This window comes from Boleophthalmus pectinirostris, unplaced genomic scaffold (assembly GCF_026225935.1).
Source record: "Boleophthalmus pectinirostris isolate CB_2022bp ecotype Guang Dong unplaced genomic scaffold, ASM2622593v1 HiC_scaffold_1, whole genome shotgun sequence".
NCBI lineage: Eukaryota > Metazoa > Chordata > Actinopteri > Gobiiformes > Gobiidae > Boleophthalmus > Boleophthalmus pectinirostris.
The window spans coordinates 37025615-37050525 of record NW_026570970.1 but is presented as its reverse complement, the minus strand read 5'-3'; the positions used below and the strand labels follow the sequence as shown (position 1 = coordinate 37050525).

At 42.5% G+C, this 24911-nt stretch overlaps 1 protein-coding gene across 2 annotated transcripts in view; it reads right to left on the bottom strand.

Moving 5' to 3' along the window:
- calcrla (calcitonin receptor-like a) overlaps nt 1-24911 on the bottom strand; it is a 125930-nt gene that overhangs the window by 84643 nt on the left and 16376 nt on the right. The window contains exon 2 of one of the 2 annotated variants that reach the window (XM_055147926.1): nt 23571-23699. The exons of the other annotated variant lie outside the window; for it this stretch is intronic. Within the exon in view, the coding sequence (XP_055003901.1) occupies nt 23571-23667 (97 nt within the window). The 5' untranslated portion in view covers nt 23668-23699. The remainder of the gene's footprint in view (nt 1-23570; nt 23700-24911) is intronic. 2 annotated transcript variants of the gene reach the window in all.

Genomic DNA, 24911 nt, shown 5'->3' with positions numbered 1-24911 from the left:
CTGTTTCTCACTCCTGTATGTTGTTTTTTTCCTCTTTTCACATTGGTTGATCTATCTGTCAATCACATCCTCTGAAATCAGGGAGAGAGGACTTAGCTCCAGACTCATCTTTGTAAAGCTTTTTCAAAGCGTGTGGATCTGACAGGTGAACTAAGTGCACCTGTCTGTAGTTGTGATGTTTAGTGAAGTGGAGTCATACATAATGGAGGAACAGGCCCTGCAGTCTACATTTACCTCTGATCTCTGGTGAATCTTTGTTATTTCAGTGTTTATGTAAAAAAACAAACCTGCAGGGAAGTGAGTCAGAGCAGGAGAGTCACATGTGACAAAGTGATTTTAGATTCACAGTAACGAGACGCGACACACAGCACCACTGGTAAATACTCACACACAGATGTAATACAATAATAAAACGTGGCCCCAATACACGCATCAAGAATCTCGGACTTCCCATCATTGCACAATACACACTGGGAAGGATTTTCCGAGAAAGTGAGCATCAAACTTCCATGTTTGTTTTCCCAGTGGGATGTGTCTATTGACAAAGTCGATCTTTTCAAGTCTTTTTAACCATATCACATTTGTTTCTGGTTCTGATATTTTTATATTTTAGTTTTGGGATTCGGACATCGTAATTGTGTGGTTGTTGGATCCTAACAGTGGAAAACGACTCGAGAAATGTGTTTGCGAACTCCATAACTGCAAAAGTGAATCAGATGTGTGTGATTGCAAACCTCAGTTCAAACTCTTTCCCTTCCCGACGGAATTGGAAAATAGTGAAAGGCGATGGGCAGGATTGATCCACAGGAAGAACCAAAAAGGAAACATTTGACTGCCTAAGAAATCATCCTGAGTTTGCAGTGAACATTTTGTATGTGGAGCGACGACAAAGCAAAATCCCGATCCCTCACTCAACCTCAGTTACAAATTTAAAAAGTCAATGCCAAAGTGAAAGGCTCCAACTGTTCACCAAGAAACACCTTCCACTGCAAAGAGACCAAGACATGATGTTGTTGTAAAACCACAAGAACAAAAAAGTGCAGCTCAGTCTGTTTGTCTTCTGGACCTCCCACTTAAAAAACAGGATCCAGGTTTGTTGTCGCTCCACATACAAAATGTTCTCTGCAAACTCGAGATGATTTAGGCAGTCAAAGGTTTCCTTTTTGGTCCTTCCTGTGGATCAATCCTGCCCATCGCCTTTCACTGCTTTTTCAATTCTGTTGGGAAGAGAAACAGTTTGAACGGAGGTTTATAGTCACACACATCTGATTCATTTTTGCAGTTATGGAGTTCGCAAACACATTTCTCCAGTCGTTTTCCGCTGTTAGGATCCAACAACCACACAATTAACGATATCTGAATCACAAAACTAAAATATGACAATATCAGAACCAGAAACAAAAGTGATATGGTTCAAAAGACTTGAAAAGATCGACTTTAACAATAAATTCCACTGGGAAAACAAACATGGAGGTTTGATGCTCACTTTTTTGGAAAATCCTTCCCAACATGCATTGCGCAATGACCGGAAGTCCGAAATTCTTGATGCGTGTATACACATGTGGGGCTTCTGTGCATCTTCTTCCATCAGTGAGTTTGTTCTGGATCTGGGCCTGACAGTGAATACAACTTTAACAGAGACTGAGTCATGTCTAAGGGACAGTGATCAGCTCGACTCTTTTTTTATGGAAGCTTAGGCCAGTTGGACTTTTGGAGTTTTCTTCCATGTTATAACGTTGTTCCCTCGTCTAAATGTCTAAAAAGGTTTTAGAGTCATCCATGCATGTTTGAGTAATCTAGAGATCTCTTCTGGGCCCTATTCCAACCGTCCTTACAGTTCACACTACGAGCCTGTACAAGACTCCACCCACAAGTCTACATCACCCATGCTCCCACAGACATTAATCCATCCATTTTCTTTCGCTTATTCGGGGCTGGGTCACGGGGGCAGCAGTCTAAGCAGGGATTCCCACACTTCCTTCACCCCAGACACTTCCTCCAACTCATTCCCAGGACAGAAGAGAGTCCCTCCAGCGTGTCCTGGGCCTTCCCGGTGGGACATGCCGGGAACACCTCCCGAGGAAGAAATCCGGGAGGCATCCAGAACAGATGCAGGACCCACCTCAACTGCTCCTCTTGATGTGGAGGAGCAGCGGCTCTACTCTGAGCTCCTCCCGTGTGACTGAGCTCCTCACCCTATCTCTAAGGGAGCATCCAGTCACCCTGCAGAGGAAACTCATTTCAACCTCTTGTATCTACGACCCCACACGACAATTCTCCATAAATCTACAAAAACAGGACCGTATAGTATATAATCCCCCTCGTTACCTGCAGAGACCCCCTGGAGTGCTCAGACAGACTCTGCAGAACACCACAGCTTCAGTAAAGACATCCTCTGTGATTGGCTCAGAGCAACGGTTCACATGACAATGATTTCTGATTGTTTTTTAAGTGGCGTGTAGCCTCTGCTCTCCACAGTCACAGAGCTGAGCTAAACTCTGACCCGTGTGTCTCTTTGGGAGGGAGTCTGAGGTTAGTGATGATTTCAGACAGAGCTGGTCCACAGGAGGACAGGATGTTTGGTTTCACAGAGGACATATGCTGACACAGAAATCCCCAGATGATAGACAGAGGTGGGTAGTACTACTAGTTATATTTGCTGGAGTAACTTTTTAAATAATAGTACTACTGTATTTTTCAGACTATAAGTGGCACTTTTTTCATGGTTTGGATGTTTCCTCCAGTGTGACTTATATATTAAAATGTTGACAGTGAAGCGGTGAGAGGTTCTAGTCTTGTGTGTGAGTATCTGCTGCTCCTGTTTCTCCTGCACCACTGTCACTTCACTCTACTGCACATGTCTCCTGCAGAAAGAGCCTCTGTTCTGTCTGTATCATGTCAGTTGATCGCACTATTACTTCTGCACCACTGAACAATTTAACATTTAAACAAACTTATAAAGACGACTGAGAAAACTGAACACAAATGAACCCTAAAACAAAATCAGACTTTGCAGATTACAAACTGAAAGTCCTGAAATCCTGTAATCGAGCAGCAGATAGAAAGTTTGGAGTGAGAGAGAAACTTGTGACACCAGGAGGATGCACCATGAAACTTTCCTGAAGTCACTGGATGGATGGACAAAGTCTGGACTTCAGTGACACTGAAACCATCCTGTCGAGATTCAGAAAGACCAGAATAATTCTAACTGGAACTGATGCTGAGTCTGACGACAGCGACACAGTAGAGGAAGCGGCGCTCTGTTTACCTCTGGAGGTCGAGAAGTTGCTCAGAAGTGACACCGAGGATGAAGAATTGAATGGATTTAGTGATTTGGAGTTTGGTTAAACTTGTTCTGTTCTGTTGTTTATGTTATAGTTTATCTGAAGAACTGTTCATATGTGACGTTAACAGTCTGTTGTTCTCTCTTCTACAGAACTTAACTTTCAACATGATCATGGTTTCTGATTTTCTAAAATAAATTCCCCCAAAAAGTGCGACTTGTTTGTTGTTTTTTCTTCTTCATTAAACATTTTTTGGCTGGTGCAACTAATACTCCGGAGTGACTTATAGTCCCAAAAATATGGTAATTAATGGTAATTCTCAGAGTGATTTTCAGACACCAAACTTGTACTTTTATTTGGTAGAAGTAATGCGTTGTACAGTGTAACAGTACTCTTACTTGAGTAAAAGTTGTGCTTCCTCTTCCCACTGTGACTAAATGAAATGATTTGAATGTTCCTGTTTCTTGCAGCTCCTTCAGATCTGATTTACTTTGTCTCATTTTTGCGTCTCTTCAGATTCTGCGAAGATGATGAAGATGATGATGTCAATGGAGGTGGTGGGAGCTGCTCTTCCTCGTGCTCCGGAGCTCAGCTGTGCCTCCGAGCCGACCCTCAGCGCCTCACACTCAGTGACCTGTGAAAACCAGAGCGGAGGACTGGAACTAAGCCTCATCTATTCTCTCCTCTCTCACGATCCTCCCCTCTGTCGCTCTTCTTTCTCTTCCTCCGCCCATCTCTCCATGTTTATCTTTCCCTCTCCATTTCTCTCTGACTCTTCCACTATTCACTGTTTCTCTCTGTCACTCTTCTCCATTTCTCCATCCCCCCACCCCTCTCTCTTTCTCTCCTTCTTTCTCTCTCTCAGGTGCCCATGCGTGGACTATTTATAACCGCAGTAGTAGTATTTTAGACCCGAGTTATTTGTAGTATTTTCCTTTGCGCCACGGAACGGGATCAGTTTGAACTCTGGGAAATACAAGTCCCTTTGACCTCGGCTCATACCAGCGCCGACCTGCGGGGGAACCACTCTGCCACAGTCGCGCAGGGACTCGAACCCGCAACCTCCACCTCTGCTACCCGCTCTGCACCCATCCGGCTTCTTCAGATCCGATACTGATTTCGAAATTATGGCTTTAAGTATCTGCCAATACCCGATATTAACCGATACCAGTGTCGAAACTGAACACTAGGGATGTAACGATATCCACATGTCTTGATACGATACTTTCACGATATGCATCTCACCGTACGGTATTTATAGGCGAGTTTCAGCAGACGTTATTCTTATTAAAAGCGCACGTTGCATGCTGGGAAATATTTTGGTTGGAGGCAAGAAACATGATAGTGGTCAAACACAGTGCGTAACCTCGCGTATTTATCCCCGATAATGGTAAATTCCTGCTGCATTATTGGATGCACAAATAGAAGTACGGAAGAAGGAAAATGTCTTTTTTGTATTCTGAGTGAAAAGAACCGCTAACGGTGAATTAAACGGTTTTCAAACATTCGCAGAGCAAACGTAGAAGATCCTAACAAACCGTGGACTCCAACAAGTTCAACAACACATCGAGACTCTTGGAGGTTTTCATCTTTTCTGCTGTGAATGACCCAGGAGTTTCCACCAAGTCATTGTGGATATCACCGAAGTGAATATTTGTCCAGGTAGTTGGCGATTCTGACCAGAAATTTGGTTTGTTCCACCTTTTGTCGGGGTTGAAAAGGGTGATTTGGCTCCATCGATGCTTATGACCAATTTCTGGTCAAATGGTCTTGGCTCCTCTGCCGTTAGACTGGATAAATACCCGGGATCAATACCCTTGACGTGCTTTCTCGCTCCGTCCATCATGTTGAATTAGTGTTTCTTGCCGCCGACCAAAATAATTCCCAGCATGCAACGCGCACTTTTGTCAACAATGAAACTCGCCTATTGCGATATTTTGTGGATGTTACTTTTTCTTTTTAAAATGCCAAGACAAGCCTTTAGTACTGTTATCATACAAATATTTAAGATTTAAAAGTGCTTAATAACAGTTATTTCTTCATGGAGTCTGCAAAGAATCATGGGATATGTAGTTCCCTCTGTTTTTAGCTATGACTGCACCAAAATAGATTTAAGCACTTGTGATTTGATACATTGTGAGACATTTGACGATACGATATCATATAATCATATAATATGTTGGTGATTGTTACATCTGTACTGAAAACAACATTTATTTCATTAAAAGAAAACAGTCAAATAAAGCAAAACTGATCCAAATGTGAGCTGTAGCTGTTATTTAACTCACAAGTCTCTACAGAAAAGCTTTGTGCAAAGAAACATTCTGAGACTTTCTGGGTGACTACGACTGGTAAATTGTCACTTTCCATCGTTATATAAGACCAGCCAGGATATCGGCTGAAGCGATATTGAGAAGACAAGATCCAATCCAGACATTTTTGCAGTATTGGTGCTGATATATACCAGTATCGGTATCGGTGCAGCCCTACACACAACCTCCACTTCTGCTCACCGCTCTGCCACAGTCCCACAGGGAAGAGTCTAACTCACAACTAGGGATGCACCGATCCAGCTTTATCTGGTCCAGTACCGATTTCGATATTATGGCTTTAAGTATCTACTAATACCTGATATGAAACGATACCAGAGCAGAGACTGAAAACAACATTTATTTCCTTAAAAGAAAAAAAAAAGTAAAATAATAATAATAATAATTGTTCCTTTACATCATTATATAAGTCCAGCCAGGATATCGGCTGAAGTGATATTTAGAAGCCAATATCCGACCGATCCAGATATTTTTTTCAGTATTAGTGCTCATATTCCCACTCTTTTTCCCTGACAAAATTTCTAAAACTTTTCCATGAGCTAAAGTGAATTTTCCATGACTTTACAGCACCTACATGTGTAGAATTTATCAGACTTTTAGAGCTAAATATGAAATGTTAACTCTCACGTTTTTAAACATTCAAAATCCTGTCAGTGCATTTATTGTTGTCTCTTTTAAACAAAAGGCGCAGATGTTCAGAAATAATCATAACAGCCTGATGGCAAAAGGAGAAATTCAATTTGTCATCTGGACAAACATTTATTGGGTCAAATACATTTCGCAGCTCATCCAAGCTGCTTCATCAGTTCTGAACTGAAGAGCTGTGAAAGGTATTCGACCAAATCAACTTTTGTCCAGTTGACAAATTGAATTTCTCCTTTTTCCATAGATTCTATCTGGATGACTGAGGGATTTTACACCTAACAGCCTCATGAGAACTTAACAGAATGCTGTAGTTGTGTGAAAGAGATAATCAAATTCCATGACTTTTCCAAAACTTTCATTTAAAAAATTCCATGAATTTTACAGGCCTGGGAAATGACATTTCCAATTTCCATGTCTTTTCCAGGATTTTCATGTGTGAGACCCTGTATACCAGTATCGGTATTGGTGCATCTGTACAGGGAGCCTAACTCACAAGCTCCACTTCTGCTCTGCCATGAATACTGTCTCCAACAACCCACTGGCTTGAAAGTCCCAGCGTGAGCATCCCATTCTCTCAGTTGGAATGTCCCCCTCCTCCCTTTGGGCGCCCCCCTCTCTTGGGTGGCACACGGGGACCTGTTGTGCCCAGGAGAGGGGGACGTTCTCTCCGGCCTTTAGTCGGTCGCGTCACGCACTGCGATGTATCGAGTTAGAAAATCAGCATCTATATCATAATCAGATGAAATGTGACTGTACCAGACCAAATGTGGGGACTTGTTTATCTTATTTACTGATCTTCCTGAAGCCACACACATTTTTTCACTGTGTTATATCAATAATATATAATATAAGTTTACTATGAAATCACATTTTTAATTATTTGTTCCCCATGTTCTACGGCGTCTGTAACTGCTTTGGGAAGAAATATGAATTATTTCTTACTAACAGATTACATGTACCAGAGTTACATAATCAGAGTACAAATTATGAGTTACTGTATTCAGTTACAGTTACTGTTTCAGTGAGTGGTAATTGGATTACAGTTACTTTGTTGAAATAACTGGATTACACAGCGGTATTTTCCTGTTTTCACATTTTGGGCTATTTCCTTTTTTTTTCTTTTTTCTCTGTAATTCCACTCATTGCCGGACACTAAACCAGGTCTAAACCCAGGTCCAAACCAATACTAAACCTGGTCTAAAACCAAGTTTAAACTAGGTCTAAACCAGGATTAAACCAAGACTAAACCAAGACTAAACCAGGTCTAAACAGGATTTAACAGGACTAAATCATGCTGCACGGACCGTGTCTCCTCTTCTTCTATCAATAATATTTTTTATTTGGTTCAGTAAAGTCTGGGATTTTTATTTTCTTTTAACAGACAAAACATCTTATGTTACGATATCCTCGTCTTTGCTTCTTTACAGCAAATCAAGTAATCCAAAGTATTCAGATTACATTACTCACTTTATGTAATTTAATGGATTATGTTACAAACTACATTTTGGGGTATGTCATCTGTAATCTGTAGGGGATTACATTTTAAAAGTAACTTTCCCAACACTGCTCATGTCAGGTGTCACATGATGCAACAGGGGAGAAAAACAGGGGGCTCAATCTTCCAAAATCGGAATACTTGCTTCTGCTCAATATGACCAAATGTACTGAGATATACTGCAACTTCTGTGTGTGATATAATGATTTTTTTTTTTTTTATTTTTATTTTTTTTAGATTAACTAACTTAGTTTCATAAAGGGTACAGTTCAGGGCGACTTTCCAGCTAACCCAGTCTAACCCAGCACCTCCTTATCGAGAGGAGGAGACAGGATAACCACTCTGCCGCAGTAGTCAGATTAGACTTGGTTTTGGCTCTGGGCCTGAGTGAGGTTTAGTCTCAAATCCTTTAAATCTGTTTATTTGTATTTGTGTTGCTCCACTTTGCCTGAAGTGTGTGAGTCTGAGGACGCGGGCTGAGATTACATTATTAACATTTTTATTAAAGCCGACCTATTGTGCAAATTGGACTTTTCAGAACTTTTAGTCATATTTCTTCTTGTTGTTTCTGCTCTTTGACCCTCTGAAGTTTTATTTGGAGTGATTCATGAATATCTGAGTCATGTTTATTCTCCTGGATTCAAGACGTCATCGATCCGATCAACCCGTTTTCACCTCCACTCTGATGTACGACCGCACTCTTATTCTTTTTTTTCTCTTTATGTTTACTACTTTCTACATTTAGATACACACAGAAGAGAACACATATATGTAGCAGATGTCTGGAATTATTAGAGGTGGGACGAGATACAATTTCCACAAGAAGAAACGAGACACGAGCCTGGATCTACGAGAATGAGACAAGACGAGATTCTGACATTCTTTATAAGAAATCAGTTGTTCAGTCCAGTTCCCAATTTGGCCTCACCATTTTTGATTTAGTTAATATTTCTTCTGTCATTGTAAGAACTGCTTTTTGGGACTACAGCTTCTCAAAAAATCTAACTCGCCAGATTTTAACTCTATTTTTTATCCAATCCATTTTCATGTCTGCACAATTTCATCCCCAGGAATGATCAAATTAGTAAAAATATACTAAACTATAATCCGTGTATCATTCGTTCATTTGTTTTTCAATATAAAACCAAAAATAAGAAAACAAAAAAACAACAGTTTTCTTCGTTATTTGTCTCCAAAAACAAAATAAAAAAACGGATAACGATTCGTTTTTTCAGTTTTCGATTTTGTGTTTGAATGAAGAATGGAAAAAAAATATAACGGCCGTTTCCAGTTTACGTGACTTCCATGACTGTGATGCTGGACTTCTGCACCGCGTATGGACTGAACCAGGACTGATCCAGGTCTGACACCAGACCGGGACCAGAGCGGGACTGAGACTGGGACCAGACCGGGACCAGACCAGGACCAGACCGGGACCAGAGCGGGACTGAGACCAGGACCAGACCGGGACCAGAGCGGAACTGAGGCCGAGACCAGCGGTCCGAGCGGTTCCATATCGTCTGCGCGCTGGTTCCGTGTGGGGAAAGTGAGAATGGTCTGTGGACTACAGGTCCGGAAGGGCTGCTCCGTTCCTCTGCGCTGGTTTCGAGATGGTGTAAAGCATCCATCTGACGCTTTTACATCAACGAAAATGAACCGAACTAAGAGCTTTTGGTTCAAATGGACCAAGTCTGGGACCAGACCGGGACCAGAGCGCTACTGAGACTGGGACCAGACCGGGACCAGACCAGGACCAGTCCCGCTCTGGTCTCGGTCTGGTCCCGGTCTGGTCTCGGACCTGGATCAGTCCTGGTTCAGTCCATACGCGGTGCAAAATCCGGCATCACAGTCATGGAAGTCACGTAAACAGGACGTTATCCGTTTTTTCCATTCTTTATTTAAACACAAAATCGAAAACTGAAAAAACAAATCGTTTTTTCATTTTGGTTTTGGAGACAAATAATGAAGAAAACAGTTGTTTTTTTATTTTTGGTTTTATGTTGAAAAACGAATGAACGAATGATACATGCCAAGGATTTCCTATACTAAATACATTTAGTATTTTATATTGAAAATCCTCACTGTCTCCACCCTTTGCTTTGTCTACAGCTCGGCAAACCCTTGTACTTTTCTCTATGAGTTTCAAGATGAAGTCTCCTGAAATGGTTTTCACTTCACAGACAAAAGCACAACCTAGGGTTCAAACCCCAAAGGGTAAGTTTTTTGTTTTTTTTTGTTTTTGTTTTTTTTTAAATCTAGATCATGTTTGGAGTTATTTTGAGAGTATTTTTGTTTGTTACATCCCATGTGTGTCATTCATAGTTTTAATGCCTTCAGTCCATTGTCATTTTGGCTCGAAATGCTAAGAAAATATTCTGTTCTGGTGTGATATGCAGCTATCAGGGTTCCCACTCTTCTTCACTGATAACATTTCAAAACATTTCCACGACTTTTTTGTGACCTAAAGTGAATTTTCCATGACTTTATGGCACCTACATTAGAGCTGTATTAAGCCAATGTGGTGGCCCTGGACGCTTATACCCCACACGAGCCTCAAAAATAGTTCACAATAAACGAGGGCATTTCTCATGTGGAATTTACTAAATACATCAGCCAAGCAAATGAACTGAAAATAACTTACAGCATCCAACTATACACATGTAGGCTTATTCAAATGTACCAGTTCAAAATGTGCATCATATATTTAAATGTCTCAATTGAAAATTCTCAATAACTTTACAGCATCCAACTATAAACACTATACATGAAGAAATATTTAAATGTCTCAATTCAAAATGTGTATCAACTCAAACAGCGTCCAGCTCTACGCTCTACAGTACATTACAGTACAGCATATTTAAATGTCTCAGTTGAAATTTGGGTTAATGACGAGTTATGTATGGCCATTGAACATTTTCAAGTGAATAACAAATTTACGAAAAACTATTTTTAAAGTTTGTGTCATGTGGTGTTCACTGTTCACTGTGCCCCTGGCCTTCGTGTCACAGACCCATATGGAGAATCCTACAAGTGTAGAAATGATCAGACTTTTAGAGCTAAATCTGAAATGTTTAACTCTTTCCACTCACCTTATGGTTTGGGATTATAGTTTTTGAACATTTCAAATCCTGTCAGTGCATTTATTGTCATCTTTTTTTTAAACAAAAGGTGCAAACGTTCAGAAATAATCAGAATAGCCTCATTAGAACTTAAAGGTTGTATGGGATTGTAAGGATTTTTTATTTTTTTTGTTTCAAATTGTCAATGAAAGTTCAAAATAGAAATATATGTATGATGACCAAAATTAAAAAAGAATGAAAATCCATCAACTGTGGACATAGTGGGGGCAGGTAAACATCAGCCAATAGAAAACAAGGCCACCTCTTTTTCTATTGGCTGTTGGGTTGTCAATCAAACTCCCTACGTTTCTAGCATCACTGACATTCGCCTCTCACGCACTGATGCTGTTTACTCAACCAACACAGCGGTTCTTACTATCTTTTTCTAACTGTATCTTCCTCTCAGTTTGCACAAAGTTTGTCGTAATGGCAGACGAGAATTCACGACCAGTTCGCCGCAAAAGAAAGTCTGTTTTTGACGTCGAGCGAAGTGCGACATTTGAAAAAGGACAGTCGCTGCATTTCTCTTTCCTTGGAAAATCTTCTATGCAACCTTTAACAGAACACTGGAGTTGTGTGAAAGAGATACTAAAATTCCATGACTCTTTCAAAACATTCATTGAATTTACAAAAGGAAAATGGCATTCTCAATTTCCATGGTATTTCCAGGATTTCCAGGACCGTGGGAATCCAGAACTGTCCACACGAGGCACCACAGTATACAGTGCTTTGTTGTTATGACGTTTACCTCGACGTCAGCTCCCACTGGACACCACAGTTTTCTAATGTGAAAATCAGCACATTTATCTCTTTTATGAGGTGGGTTGAGATGAATATTATGATTTAAAATGTCCAAATGATAAGAGAATGATCCACAGGTGTCAGAGATTAGAAGTATAGAGCACATACAGGCTCTAAATGTCTTGTGAGCGTCTGCCCTGAGCTCTGTTATTCTTTGGTGAAACACAATCTGAATGAATGCTGCTCACATTTCTGCTCTGGCCTGACACATTAAACTCTCTAAAGTCATGTAGACTCAACACATCTATTATTAAAGCCACATTCTGGCACTTTCTGTAAACGCTCCCATTTTACTGATCCACTTAAACAGGTGCTAATCTTGTTTCATTGTTCTATAGTTTCAAAGCTACTGTTTTAGCCTCATTTACACTGCTCTTCCACATGTTTCTATAAAAGGGACATGGAAAAAAAATCTATCGGAGGTTCATTTAAAACTGAACTAACCTGGTTTATGTAACATGAGAACGTATTCAACCCCAAAGACGTGGGTGTCAAGAGTTTAAAAAGGTCTGATATCACACAAACCTGACTCTTGTGAGATTGAAGTCATGTTAGAATGTTGTTCCCTCCTCAAAAACACACCTGGACTTGTGTTTTGTTTCATTCACACATGTTTGAGTCACTCTTCATCTTCAAAGCTCCAAATGCTCTGTTCCACCTGAACAGTTCCTTTTACTTTTAGTTCAACAGAGATGTGCAGGTTTGTGTGTTAAACATGTGAGAATGAAACAAAACACAACTCCAGGTGCGTGTGTGTGTGTGTGTGTGTGTGTGTGGTGTGTGTGTGTGTGTGTGGTGTGTGTGTGTGTGTGTGTGTGTGTAAATAATATAATATTGTCCCTTTACGTGATAACATGAAAATGACTAAAGTGAATCATTCATCCCAAACAAATAATAATAATATTAAACATGTGTGGCTCATACTTTTGGGGATTTCTTTAAAAACACTGAATCTCCCACAGAGAAAATAAGCCCCGCCTCCATCTGAACCTGTGACATCATCAGTGGTTCAGTTCTGTGACCCCGTTTCACAAACGGTTCAATTCATCTCAATTATTCAACAGCAGCAGAGTTCACCTCCTCACACACGATTTATTATTATCATTATACAAGTGATGCTGTTTCCTTTGGCAAGACACTTCACCCACATCTGTATGAATGTCCTGTGTGAGTGTTTTAGGAGATGTCGCTGTCAGTCTGCCCCAGGGCAGCTGTGGCTAGTGATGGTAAACTAGGAAGTAACACTTGAAAGTGTTTTATGCAGCATTTTGCAGAATGGATTTATGGAGCTTTTATCCATGAACCCAGAATCTCCTCGAAAAACATGTCGGAAGAGATTTGACATGTCATCCGGTAATCTAGAGATCTCTCACATTATTACATGTGTGTGTCTATTACACAGGTGTGTGTAGTACACATGTGTGTGTGTGTTACACAGGTGTGTGTAGTACACATGTGTGTGTGTGTTACACAGGTGTGTGTAGTACACATGTGTGTGTGTGTGTGTGTGTGTGTGTGTGTGTGTGTAGTACACATGTGTGTGTGTGTTACACATGTGTGTGTGTACACAGTGTGTGTGTGTGTGTGTTACACAGGTGTGTGTAGTAGTGTGTGTGTGACACATGTGTGTGTGTGTGTGTGTGTACACATGTGTGTGTGTGTTACACAGGTGTGTGTAGTACACAGTGTGTGTGTGTGTTACACAGGTGTGTGTGTGTGTGTACACAGGTGTGTGTGTGTGTAGTACACATGTGTGTGTGTGTGTGTGTTACACAGGTGTGTGTAGTACACATGTGTGTGTGTGTTACACAGGTGTGTGTAGTACACAGGTGTGTGTAGTGTCATGAAAAAAAAATCGAATGTGTTAGATCCTGTGAAAATGGTCCAGGCCCCTGTGTCAGAACCCCGGTCTCTGGTCCCTGGTCTCTGGTCTCTGGTCTCTGGTCTGTGGTCTCTGGTCTGGTCTCTGGTCTCTGGTCTGGTCTCTGGTCTGGTCTCTGGTCCCTGGTCTCTGGTCTCTGGTCTCTGGTCTCTGGTCTCTGGTCCCTGGTCCGGTCTCTGGTCTCTGGTCTCTCTGGTCTGTGGTCTGTGGTCTGTGGTCTCTGGTCTCTGGTCTCTGGTCTCTGGTCTCTGGTCCCTGGTCTCTGGTCTCTGGTCTCTGGTCTCTGGTCTGTGGTCTCTGGTCTGTGGTCCCTGGTCTCTGGTCTCTGGTCTGGTCTCTGGTCTCTGGTCTCCTGGTCTGGTCTCTGGTCTCTGGTCTCTGGTCTCTGGTCTCTGGTCTCTGGTCTCTGGTCTCTGGTCTGGTCTGGTCTGGTCTCTGGTCTCTGGTCTGGTCTCTGGTCTGGTGGTCTCTCTGGTCCTGGTCTCTGGTCTCTGGTCCCTGGTCTCTGGTCTCTGGTCTGGTCTCTGGTCTCTGGTCTGGTCTCTGGTCTCTGGTCTCCTGGTCTCTGGTCTCTGGTCCTGGTCTCTGGTCTGGTCTCTGGTCTCTGGTCTCCTGGTCTGGTCTCTGGTCTCTGGTCTCTGGTCTGGTCTCTGGTCTGGTCTCTGGTCTGGTCTCTGGTGTCTGGTCTGCTCCAGAGCACAGTGTTTCCAGACAGTGGTTGTTGACCTCGCCATTAAAATCCCTCAGTGACCAGTGGAGTCGTGTAAAGGGTCAGTTGAAGCCCAAACATTATAATCAAAGTTGACAGGATCAGAATCATGTTTAAACACAATTAAAGGAAAATACAATTAAACTTGACATCTGTCCCCAGAGCTATTTACATCTGACCTTTCACCTCCAAAGACTCTGCTCCCACAAGAAGGAAGAGTCCCACCGAACAGAGAGAGAGAGAGAGGGGGAGGGGGAGGGGGGGCAGGAGGGTCCAGTGGAACAGAAATAGTTCTGGACTCGTCCCAGAGGAAGTCCCTGTGTATCCGCTCTGTGTCCGGCCTGGAGCGAGGGCCTGGTCCCCAGAACAACACATGGGCATATTTACAGAGCAGGTGCTAAGTTACGAGAGCAAACTGAAAAAAAAAAAAAAAGTGCACGTGCTATTTGTGGAAACAGAGACGCTTTTTCCACCACAATTCTAATCTGGAAGTAAGAGTTTAGTCCGAACAAAAGGACACACACACACCTACACACACACACACACACACACACACACACACACACACACACACAGTCACAGGGCTACTTCATGTGAAAACTTTGCTCACTTTTATGCCTTTTATAATTTTCTTTAATCATTATCCTAATACAATTCATACTGACTTCATCTTCAGTGTTCATGTTTTTAATCATCATATACCTGTGATATACCTATAATAATCTAGACCTACAGGCACACAGGCCTCGTGCGCGTCACTCAGTCTCATCCAGAGCCACATCCAAAGAAGTAAACAGCAGAAACGGCTGATGCACCAGAGACGTGTTTGGAATCGGACTCTACACTCACCCCAGCCCTTGGAGCCTGTGGAGCTGCAGAGAATAGTGAGTGTGGCCACATTACAGCAGATCTGAGTTAGTGTGAGGAAAGGTGCACGACACAACATCACACCACACGAACATCAGTGATCTGTGACCCGCAAAAGGCACGTCTGCTCCCGGACACACACTGAACCCAGCAGACCTCCTGCTGTTCACCGTGAGGACCCTGGTCTGGGTTTGTGGCACAGAGCAGCTGCTGGGACGATTGTGAAGGACAGAGCCAAAGTCTCACAGGTAAAGTGTCTTTTTATTACAATGCAGCTGCGTTTAAAACAAACTCATTATTATGAATATTTGAACTTTGTGAATTGTGAAGTGTAGACTTGTGTGTACTTTTACTTCACATCAGTGTTAAAGCACTGTTGGTGCAGAAACTGTACCTGTCCTGTGTCCTCCACAGATCACTCACACTTGTCTGTCCAGTGTCCTGAACTTCTCCAAAACTCTGCTCTCATCGTCTTCATATGTTACATGAAGCAGGACTCAGAAAAACCCCATCTGTATTTTCTCCTCCAGGTTTTTTGGCCAAATGTCCCATTGTGCATATTCTTTTGATTCCAGACACACCAGCATTTACTGTTCAAAATCACATTGTCTAAATAAAAAGTGTTTTTTATTCTCACAATCATTACTGAGGATCAAGTCTGTTCCTTTTGTGGCACTAACCTGTAAGTCTGTTTTTGTTTTCTCTGACTTCAGTGACAGTTGTACTGATGAAGCTCATTCAGAAAAAGAACATGTTTGTGTAACACAAGTAACACACTCACTGTGTGTGTGAGTAAACACACTCACTGTGTGTGTGTGTGTGTGTGTGTGTGTGTGTGTGTGTGTATGTGTGTATGTGTGTGTGTGTATGTGTGTGTGTGTGTGTGTGTGTGTGTGTGTGTGTGTGTGTGTATGTGTGTGTGTGTGTATGTGTGTGTGTGTGTGTGTGTGTGTGTGTGTGTGTGTGTGTGAGTAAACACACTTGTTGTGTGTGTGTGTGTGTGTGTGTGTGTGTGTGTGTGTGTATGTGTGTGTGTGTGTGTGTGTGTGAGTAAACACACTTGTTGTGTGTGTGTGTGTGTGTGTGTGTGTGTGTGTGTGTGTGTGTGTGTGTAAACACACTTGTGTGTGTGTGTGTGTGTGTGTGTGTGTGTGTGTGTGTAGACGTTGTGTTTCAGATTTGCACATGTGGAGCTTGAAATAAAAATATATAAAATATAAACATTGGGCAGAGGAACAGTCGGGTCCAGACAGGTGAAGCGTCTGCCCTGTAACCACAGGGCTGCAGGATCAGTTCAAGTCCCTGCTGCCCTTGTGTCCATGGGCAAGACACTTCAGCCCCACACAGCCACAGTCCTTCATATTCTCATAAGAGCAGAGGAAATGAGTCTGGATAATCAACCCTGAGGAATCCCCAAAACATGTCCTCTCTGCTGGGAAGAGAAAGGGAAGAGGAGGAGAGATGGTAGGAAAGAGAGGGAGGAGGGAGAGAGAGAGAGAGGAGGGGAGAGAAGAGCAGGGGAGAAGGAGAAGAGGAGAGGAGGTGTTAGGAAAGAGAGGAGAGAGATAGCAGAAGAGAGAAGTAGAAAGAGAAAGGGAGTAGAGGAGGAGAGGGGTAAGAGGAGAGGAGAAGGCAAGAGAGAAACAAAGGGGAGGAAGAGAGAGGAGGAGGAACGCAGCGATTCAGAAAAAGAGATAAAACAGCTGAGTAAGAGAAAAGGAAGAGAGAGAGGAGACGAGAAAGGGGAGAGAGAAAGTAGAGAGAGAGAAGAGGTGGACTGAGGAGGGAGAGGTGAGGAGAAAGAGCAGGAGAGGGGGAGAAGGAGGGAAGAGAAGAAGAGGAGGAGGAGGAATTATAGGGAACTTGTACTGGACTTGACCTCTGCAGCGATTCACGTCAGCAGCACCCAGATCCAGTTACACTAAACTCTGTAACCAAAACAAAGAGAGAGGGATGAGAGAGAGAGGAGGAGGGGAGAGAGAGAGAGAGAGAGAGAGAGAGAAGAGACAGGGAGGTGCATAGAGAGAAAGAGGAAGAGAGACCAGAGAGAGAGTGAGCTAAGGAGAGGGGAAAGAGAGAGGAGAGAGGGAAAGAAGATAGGGCAGGAGAGAGTGCATAAAGAGAGAGAGTGAGTAAGGAAAGAGGGAGAAAAGAGAGGAGAGAGTGCATAGAAAGAGAGAGCGAGAGAAGAGAGGGAAAGAAGAGAAGGAGAGAAGAGAGTGCATAGAGAGAGAGCAAGAGAGGGAGAGAAGAGAGGGGAGGAGAGAGTGAATAAAGAGAGAGAGTGAGAGAGGAGAGAAGGAGAAAAGGGAGGGGAGAGGGTATAGAAAGAGAGAGTGAGAGAGGTGGGGTCAGAGAGGGAGAGAGACGGAGAGGGGGAAGAGAGAGGGAAGAGAGAAGAGAAAGTGCATAGAAAGAGAGAGAGAGAAAGGAGAGAGGGAGAGAAGAGAGGGGGAGGAGGAAGGGTAGTGAAAAAGAGAGAGAGAGAGAGGCGGGAGCAGAGAGAGGTAAGAGAGAGGAAAGAAGATAGAGGGAAAGAAGGAGTGCATAGGGACAAAGAAGGAGAGAGAGAGAGCAGAGAGGAGAAATAGGAAGATGGGGAAGAGAGAGAGAGGAGGGAGAGAAAGAGGGAGTTTGGTAAGTAAAAGAGTAAAGAAGAAATAACGAAAGAGAGAGACAGGAGCGAGCGAGAGAGAGAAGGAGAGGAGAAAGACAGGAGGAGTGTAAGAGAGAGAAGAGAGAGACAGAAGAAAGAGGGAGAGAAGAGTTAAAGGGAGAGAAAAGAAAGAGTTAACAGAGAGAGAAGAGAGAGAGAGAGAGAGAGAGAGAGAGAGAAAGAGAGAGTGAGATGAGATGAAACATGAGAGAGGAGAGTCTGGGTGTGAACACATTAGCACTGCTCAAGTGGAGCTGACGAGACCAAACTAAAGACCAAACCAGAACTAAACCAGGACTAAACCAGGACTAAACTAAACCAGAACTAAACCAGGACTAAACCAGGACTAAACCAGAACTAAACCAGGACTAAACCAGGACTAAACCAAGACTGAATCAGGACTAAACCAGGACTAAACCAAGACTGAACCAAGACTAAAGAAGAACTAAACCAAGACTAAACCAAGACTGAACCAAGGATTAAACCAAGACTGAACCAGGACTAAACCAGGACTAAACCAGGACTAAACCAGAACTAAACCAGGACTAAACCAGAACTAAACCAGGACTAAAACAAGACTAAACCAGAACTAAACCAGGACTAAACCAGGACTAAACCAGAACTAAACCAGAAATAAACAAGGACTAAACCAGGACTAAACCAGAACTAAACCAGAACTAAACCAGAACTAAACAAGGACTAAACCAGGACTAAACCAGAACTAAACCAGAAATAAACCAGGACTAAACCAGGACTGAACCAGGAATAAACCAGGACTAAACCAGAACTAAACCAGGACTAAACCAAGACTGAACCAGGACTAAACCAGGACTGAACCAGGACTAAAGAAGAACTAAACCAAGACTGAACCAAGGATTAAACCAGGACTAAACCAGGTCTAAACCAAGCCTAAACCAGGACTAAACCAGGACTTAAAACAAGACTAAACCAGGACTAAACCAGGACTAAACCAGGACTAAACCAGGACTAAACCAGGACTAAACCAGGACTAAACCAGGACTAAACCAAGGACCAAACCAGGACTAAACCAAGACTAAACCAGGACTAAGCCAGGACTTAAAACAAGGACTAAACCAGGACTAAACTAGGACTAAACCAAGACTAAACCAGGACTAAACCAAGGAACGAACCAGGACTAAACTGGGTCTAAAGTAGGTGTGTGCAAAAATATCGAAATATCATATCATTTAATGTGATGTATCGATATCGTGGGCTGCTGCATCGATATATCATTAAGAGTATATATTTTTTTGGTTTATTTTACTGGATTGTTTAGTTCCAGCTTGAGTTCTGTTGTTTGTTCAGATGAAGGAAACTCATTTATGAAACATATTTGACATTTTCCCTGTTGTGATGTTTCTAAACCAGGTTCAGATTCGGGTCTAAATCCCTCGTGTGTGTTTTTGATTGTCCCAGATCAAACTTTGGTCCTAATTGAAGATCATTAAACTTCCCTCATGACAAACCGAGCCCCGCGGAAACAAAACCACATCAAGTCCATCTGAGCAAACCAGACGAGACCAGAGGGACAGTCTCATCTGACAACTCCAATTATCTCCAGAGACACTCCACGGCCCGCGGTCTGGACTCAACCAGGACTACACCGAGGACTGGACCAAGGACTGGACCAAGGACTGGACCAGGATTTAAAAAGATCTTAACCAAACACTAATCCAAAACTAAACCAAGACTAAACCAGGACTAAACCAGGACTAGACCAGGATTTAAAAACAGATCATAACCAAACACTAATCTAAAACTAAACCAGGACTAAACCAGAACTCAAACAGGGCTAAACCAGGACTAAACTAGGACTAAACCAGGACTAGACCAAGGACTGAACCAGGACTAAATGAAGATTTAAAAAGATCTTAACCAAGGACTAAACCAGAACTAAATCATGACTAAACCAGGACTGGACAAGGACTGTACCAGGACTCAACCAGAACCAAACCAAAACTAAACCAGGATTAAAAAAAGATCTCAACCAAGCACTAATCCAAAACTAAACCTGGACTAAACGAGGTTTAAACCAGGACTGAATTAGAACTAAACTGGGTCTAAACTAGGACTAAACCAGGACTAAACTAGGACTAAATCAGGATTAGACTAAGAACTGAACTAGGACTAAACCAGAACTAAACCATGACTAAACCAGAGCTAAACCAGGACTAAAAACAGATCTTAACCAAGCACTAATCCAGAACTAAACCAGGACTAAACCAGGACTAATCCAGAACAAAACCAGGACTAAACCAGGACTAATCCAGAACAAAACCAGGACTAAACCAGGACTAATTCAGAACTAAACCAGGACTAAACCAGGACTGAACTAGGACTAATCCAGAACAAAACCAGGACTAAACCAGGACTAATTCAGAACTAAACCAGGACTAAACCAGGACTGAACTAGGACTAAACCAGGATTAGACTAAGGACTGGACTAAGACTGGACCAGGACTAAACGAGGATTTAAAAGATCTTAACCAAGGACTAAACCAGAACTAAACCAGGACTTGACCAAGGACTGGACCAGGACTGGACCAGGGCTCAACCAGGACCAAAACAAAACTAAACCAGGATTAAAAACAGATCACAACCAAGCACTAATCCAAAACGAATCCAGGACTAAACGAAGTTTAAACCAGGACTGAATTAGAACTAAACCAAGTCTAAACTAGGACTAAACCAGGACGAAACCAAAACTAAAACAGGACTAAACCAGGTTTAAACCAGATCTAAACCAGGACTAAACTAGGTCTAAACTTGATCTAAACCAGGATTAAGAAAAGATCTTAACCAAGCACTAATGCAAAAATTAAACAGGTCTAAACCAGGACTGAACCAGGACTAAACTGGGTCTAAATCAGAACTAAACCGGGACTGAACCAGGACTAAACCGGTTTCAGAAACCGGGGGCATTATTCCGACCCAAAGATTGAGCCGTAAAATTAATTACAAGTTTGTGAAGCAAATTCCAAACAAATAATGCGCTGGTTCAACTTTACTGAACTGTTGACATTTAACTCCCACAGAGTTCATTTCTGAACTGTCACTTCCTGTTTTATGCACTTTAACGACAAAATATATGATATTTTGTTTTCATTTGTGGCAACACTAATGCTAATGTCTCATCAGTATAGTCCAGGTTTATTCTTTATTTGGTCCTGGTTCAGTTTGGGTTTAGTTCGGATTCAGGCCTGTTTTAGTCCTGTTCAGTCCTATTTTCATCCTGGTTTAGTCCTGTTTTAGTCCTGGTCTAGTCCTGTTTAGGTCCTGGTTTAGTCCTGGTCTAGTCCTGTTTCAGTCCTGTTTCAGTCCTGGTTTAGTCTTGGTTTAGTCCTGGTTTAGTCCTGTTTCAGTCCTGTTTCAGTCCTGGTTTAGTCCTGGTTTCAGTCCTGGTTTAGTCCTGTTTCAGTCCTGGTTTAGTCCTGTTTTAGTCCTGCTTCAGTCCTGTTTTAGTCCTGGCTCAGCTCTCGTTCAGCGCTGTAAAACCCCAGGCTCGGTGAAGGCCTCGCGGTGCGTTCAGGACCCCTCCCACGCAGTAATCAGGAAGTCAGAGGTTTGTTTATCTCACAAAGGCATCGCCGCGGGCAACGCACAACAGAAAAAGACCGAAGAGGAGGCAGCGTGTGAGCGGCACATCATCGTGGACCGGAGTTTGAATTATACCAAACAAAGACAAGACACGAAAGAGTCCAGGTGGATTTCAGACCAGCACACTCTCCCGGCACGAATTTCACACGTTCTAACTCTTAAACACTACACGACAAAATGACATATTGTGATGAAAAGGGAAGACAATAATCGTACACGAGACTTTCTGTATAATTTATGAGAATCGCCAACAGACTTAACAGCTTTTACATCAACAAAAAGTTCAGAAAAAAGCTACTGGTCCAGATGACTTCTAGATCATTGCTCTTTTCTCTTAGTCAGACTGGGGCCAACTAGTGCCTCGGCTCAATTTCATTTCTCTCCAGTGACTAGATCAGGAATCAGAATACACTAGACCGTTTGCAAAAAACCCAGGAAGTGTGAGTTGGGGCACCAGCCAATCAGCGAAGAGTCATATTCTGTGTTTCAACGATTCCTGTGTGAGATAGTATCTTGACCCTGGGGTGAACATAGCACTATAGTAAAGTGACCCCCCCCATAGGATTTTGACTCTCCTTACTTTTTTGTTTAGTAGTTACTTATCTTAGGGATGTCCCGATCACATTTCTCCTTTGATTTTGAGTATCTGCCGATACAGAGTCCTGATCTGATACTTCTATAAAACATTATAAAATGAACAAAGAGCAAAGAATAAGATCCAGGATGTGTGGGGGAGATCAGATTGTGTTGATTTTCGTATTGTGTCGTATTTGGGCTGAACTTAGTGTGAAAAATCAAATGTCCAAAACTTGAATTTTTTTTATTAACTTTTCTAACCATGAACCATCATTGTTGAAAATCTTTACTTTTACCACAGTCTGGTCTTGGAATGTGTAACTTAGTAAACTTAATGAACTGGACAAAACAGGAACCAGAATCCAGATCAGACCTGAGACTCGACTCTGCACAATCTACACTTTGTATATTTGATATTATATGTTTGCATGTGCATTATGTTTGAAACATTTAGGCTCGTCTATGAAATCCAAATAATACAAAATCTTACCAAATAAAAACGAGATGACAGAAGCCCCACAGCCTCTCTCCCCCACAAACCCACCGCGAAGCACAAACCGCAACATCGGTCCCACCGCTCAACAGACACCTCGTGCCGCTGGACGGACCCTCACCGCCAATAGCGCCAGCTCCACTGCACAACAGCGCTGTTTGTTTTGTTTGCAACAAACAGCACCATGCAATGATGCCATTGGCCACGCAGGTGTGAACACGAGCCAGAGAACCACAGGTAACAGCCCCCGAGCACGACACAACCCAAAAGTCCCAGTGTAAGTGCACCTCTACTACAGCAGGTGCTGGGACAGACAGTCACACTGACTGGACGTCCTTGAGAAAAACTTGTCTGCTGTGTGTTATATACATATATTATTTATCCGATACCTGATCAGAACATAATGCCCGAGTCCGGATTGAGTCCAGAGTCACGATTCATTTCTGTAAGTGGAATAAAACCATCCTAATATCTTTCAAGTCAAATGTAATCTAAAATATAACTGTAAATCATTTGAAAACCTTCCAATAAACAAGCTGTGAGTGTTATCAGTTCATAAAGAACCAAGGAGACAGATGTGTTTAATACATTAACACTGTGGAACATTCCAGGCAACGCTATAATCTCTCCATAGAAACAAACAACCAGAGGACACCAGAAAAATTACACAGTGCACCTTTAAGTCGAGCTATTAAAGTTGAAAATGTGACTCCAGATGATGAAATAAAGAAATGTTTAACCTGCACAATCATAAAACACAAATCATACTTCATCCCAGATACAAACATCAGCTCGTTTTGACAAAAGGACAGTTACTTTATTACAGCTTTATGTGAAATGTGAATAATCTGATTACTCCAGAAATCAGATCACAATCAGATCAGCGCTTGTGCTTGTAAACACAGTGGTGTGGTGCGTTCACTGGCCTCAGGTTTTGTGGTGTTATTGTGCTGTCGTGAAAGGTGAGCGCTGTGTGTGAGTGTGTCTGTGTGTGTGTGTGTGTGTGTGTGTGTCTGTGTGTGTGTGTGTGTGTGTGTGAGATTCAGATTCGTGCGGGAACAAAGGCCTCAGGTGTGAAACAGGAAACAAACTTACGGAAAAGAAAAGGACAAAACGCTCCAGGAGTCCAGATAACACAGAATGGTGTTGGCAAAGTGTTGGAGATGTTACTGCCTCCCAGCAACGAGGTCATTAGTTCAATTCCCAGATCAGATCAGCAAAACACTGGGTGAAAAAACAATTGGGGCAAAAATAATTTGTTTTCTCTTTGTATCGATTAATAATGTTTTGGTTTTCTTTGACATTGTAATGTAAAAAGGAAGTACTTTAATGTTGAAACTCACATTCTGTTGTCTAAAAAAAATGTGTTTGTAATTGTCATTGTTGGATCAGAATCAGTACTGACCATCCAGTTTATTCCTTAGTATAAAAATCAAATTGTTTGGTATCGTGACGACACAATTACACAGTAGAGGCCAAACCTTCAGCCTGGTGTTAAGATGTGAAAACAGGTCCCCAGGCTCTGCACTGTGGATAATCACTGCTGCAGGGACATTGAAATGTGGCACTGATCAAATACAGGGAGTTAAACCTGCATTTGACCCATCCTTAAGTGTCCCTGGGCCTGATCTTGGCCATGATCTTATCACTAGTGCAAGTGTTAAGAAGCGAACGTGTCCAGGTTGGTCTTCTCTGCTGGAGGCTGGAGTGGGACGGTACAAGTCACATATGGAGATGACATCTGAACCAATCTGTGACCACTGTGGCATTTAATTATTTCTGAGTAAAACAAAACAGCTCTGGAGCCCCACGATGTAAGTGCACACCAGCAGAGGCACAAAGAATAAAGAATGATGGATGGGCACTCCATGCACACACCCCTGTAAGCCCGTGCACACACACACCGTCAAACTTTTTAGTTTTCTCTGCGTTCTTCATTTCGTTTGCCTCCCATTACGCAGCTCTCATGCTCTCCCCAACCCAGCAGACTCGCAGCTTCTCGCTCCCACTCCCGTCTGTCCCACAGTCCACTCCCACGGACTCACCTGGGGTACGAGTGTCCACCACTGCCTCTACTGACCGCTCACATCCTCACAGGTGTCCACTGCATTTGGTCACACACAGGTGGATGTCTCGCCAATTGTGGAATACATTTATTGTAAATATTTCTGATGTTACCACTTTGTGCACAGACATGAATTAAAGCATGAACACACGAGGAGGGTGACTGCTCGACCTGCCTGTCTGTACAGACCAGTGCTCGGTGGGAACTGTTCGTCCCTTGAGTCACTGTACAAAGCTTTACTGACCACTGCTGCAGAGAGCAGCACGTACAGTACAATATGTGAGTCTGCTCCACTGTCACAGCCCTGAGCTTCACTGACTGCACACGCTGATGTGCACAGTTTTCTACAGTTCTGATGGTCGTCTACCTAC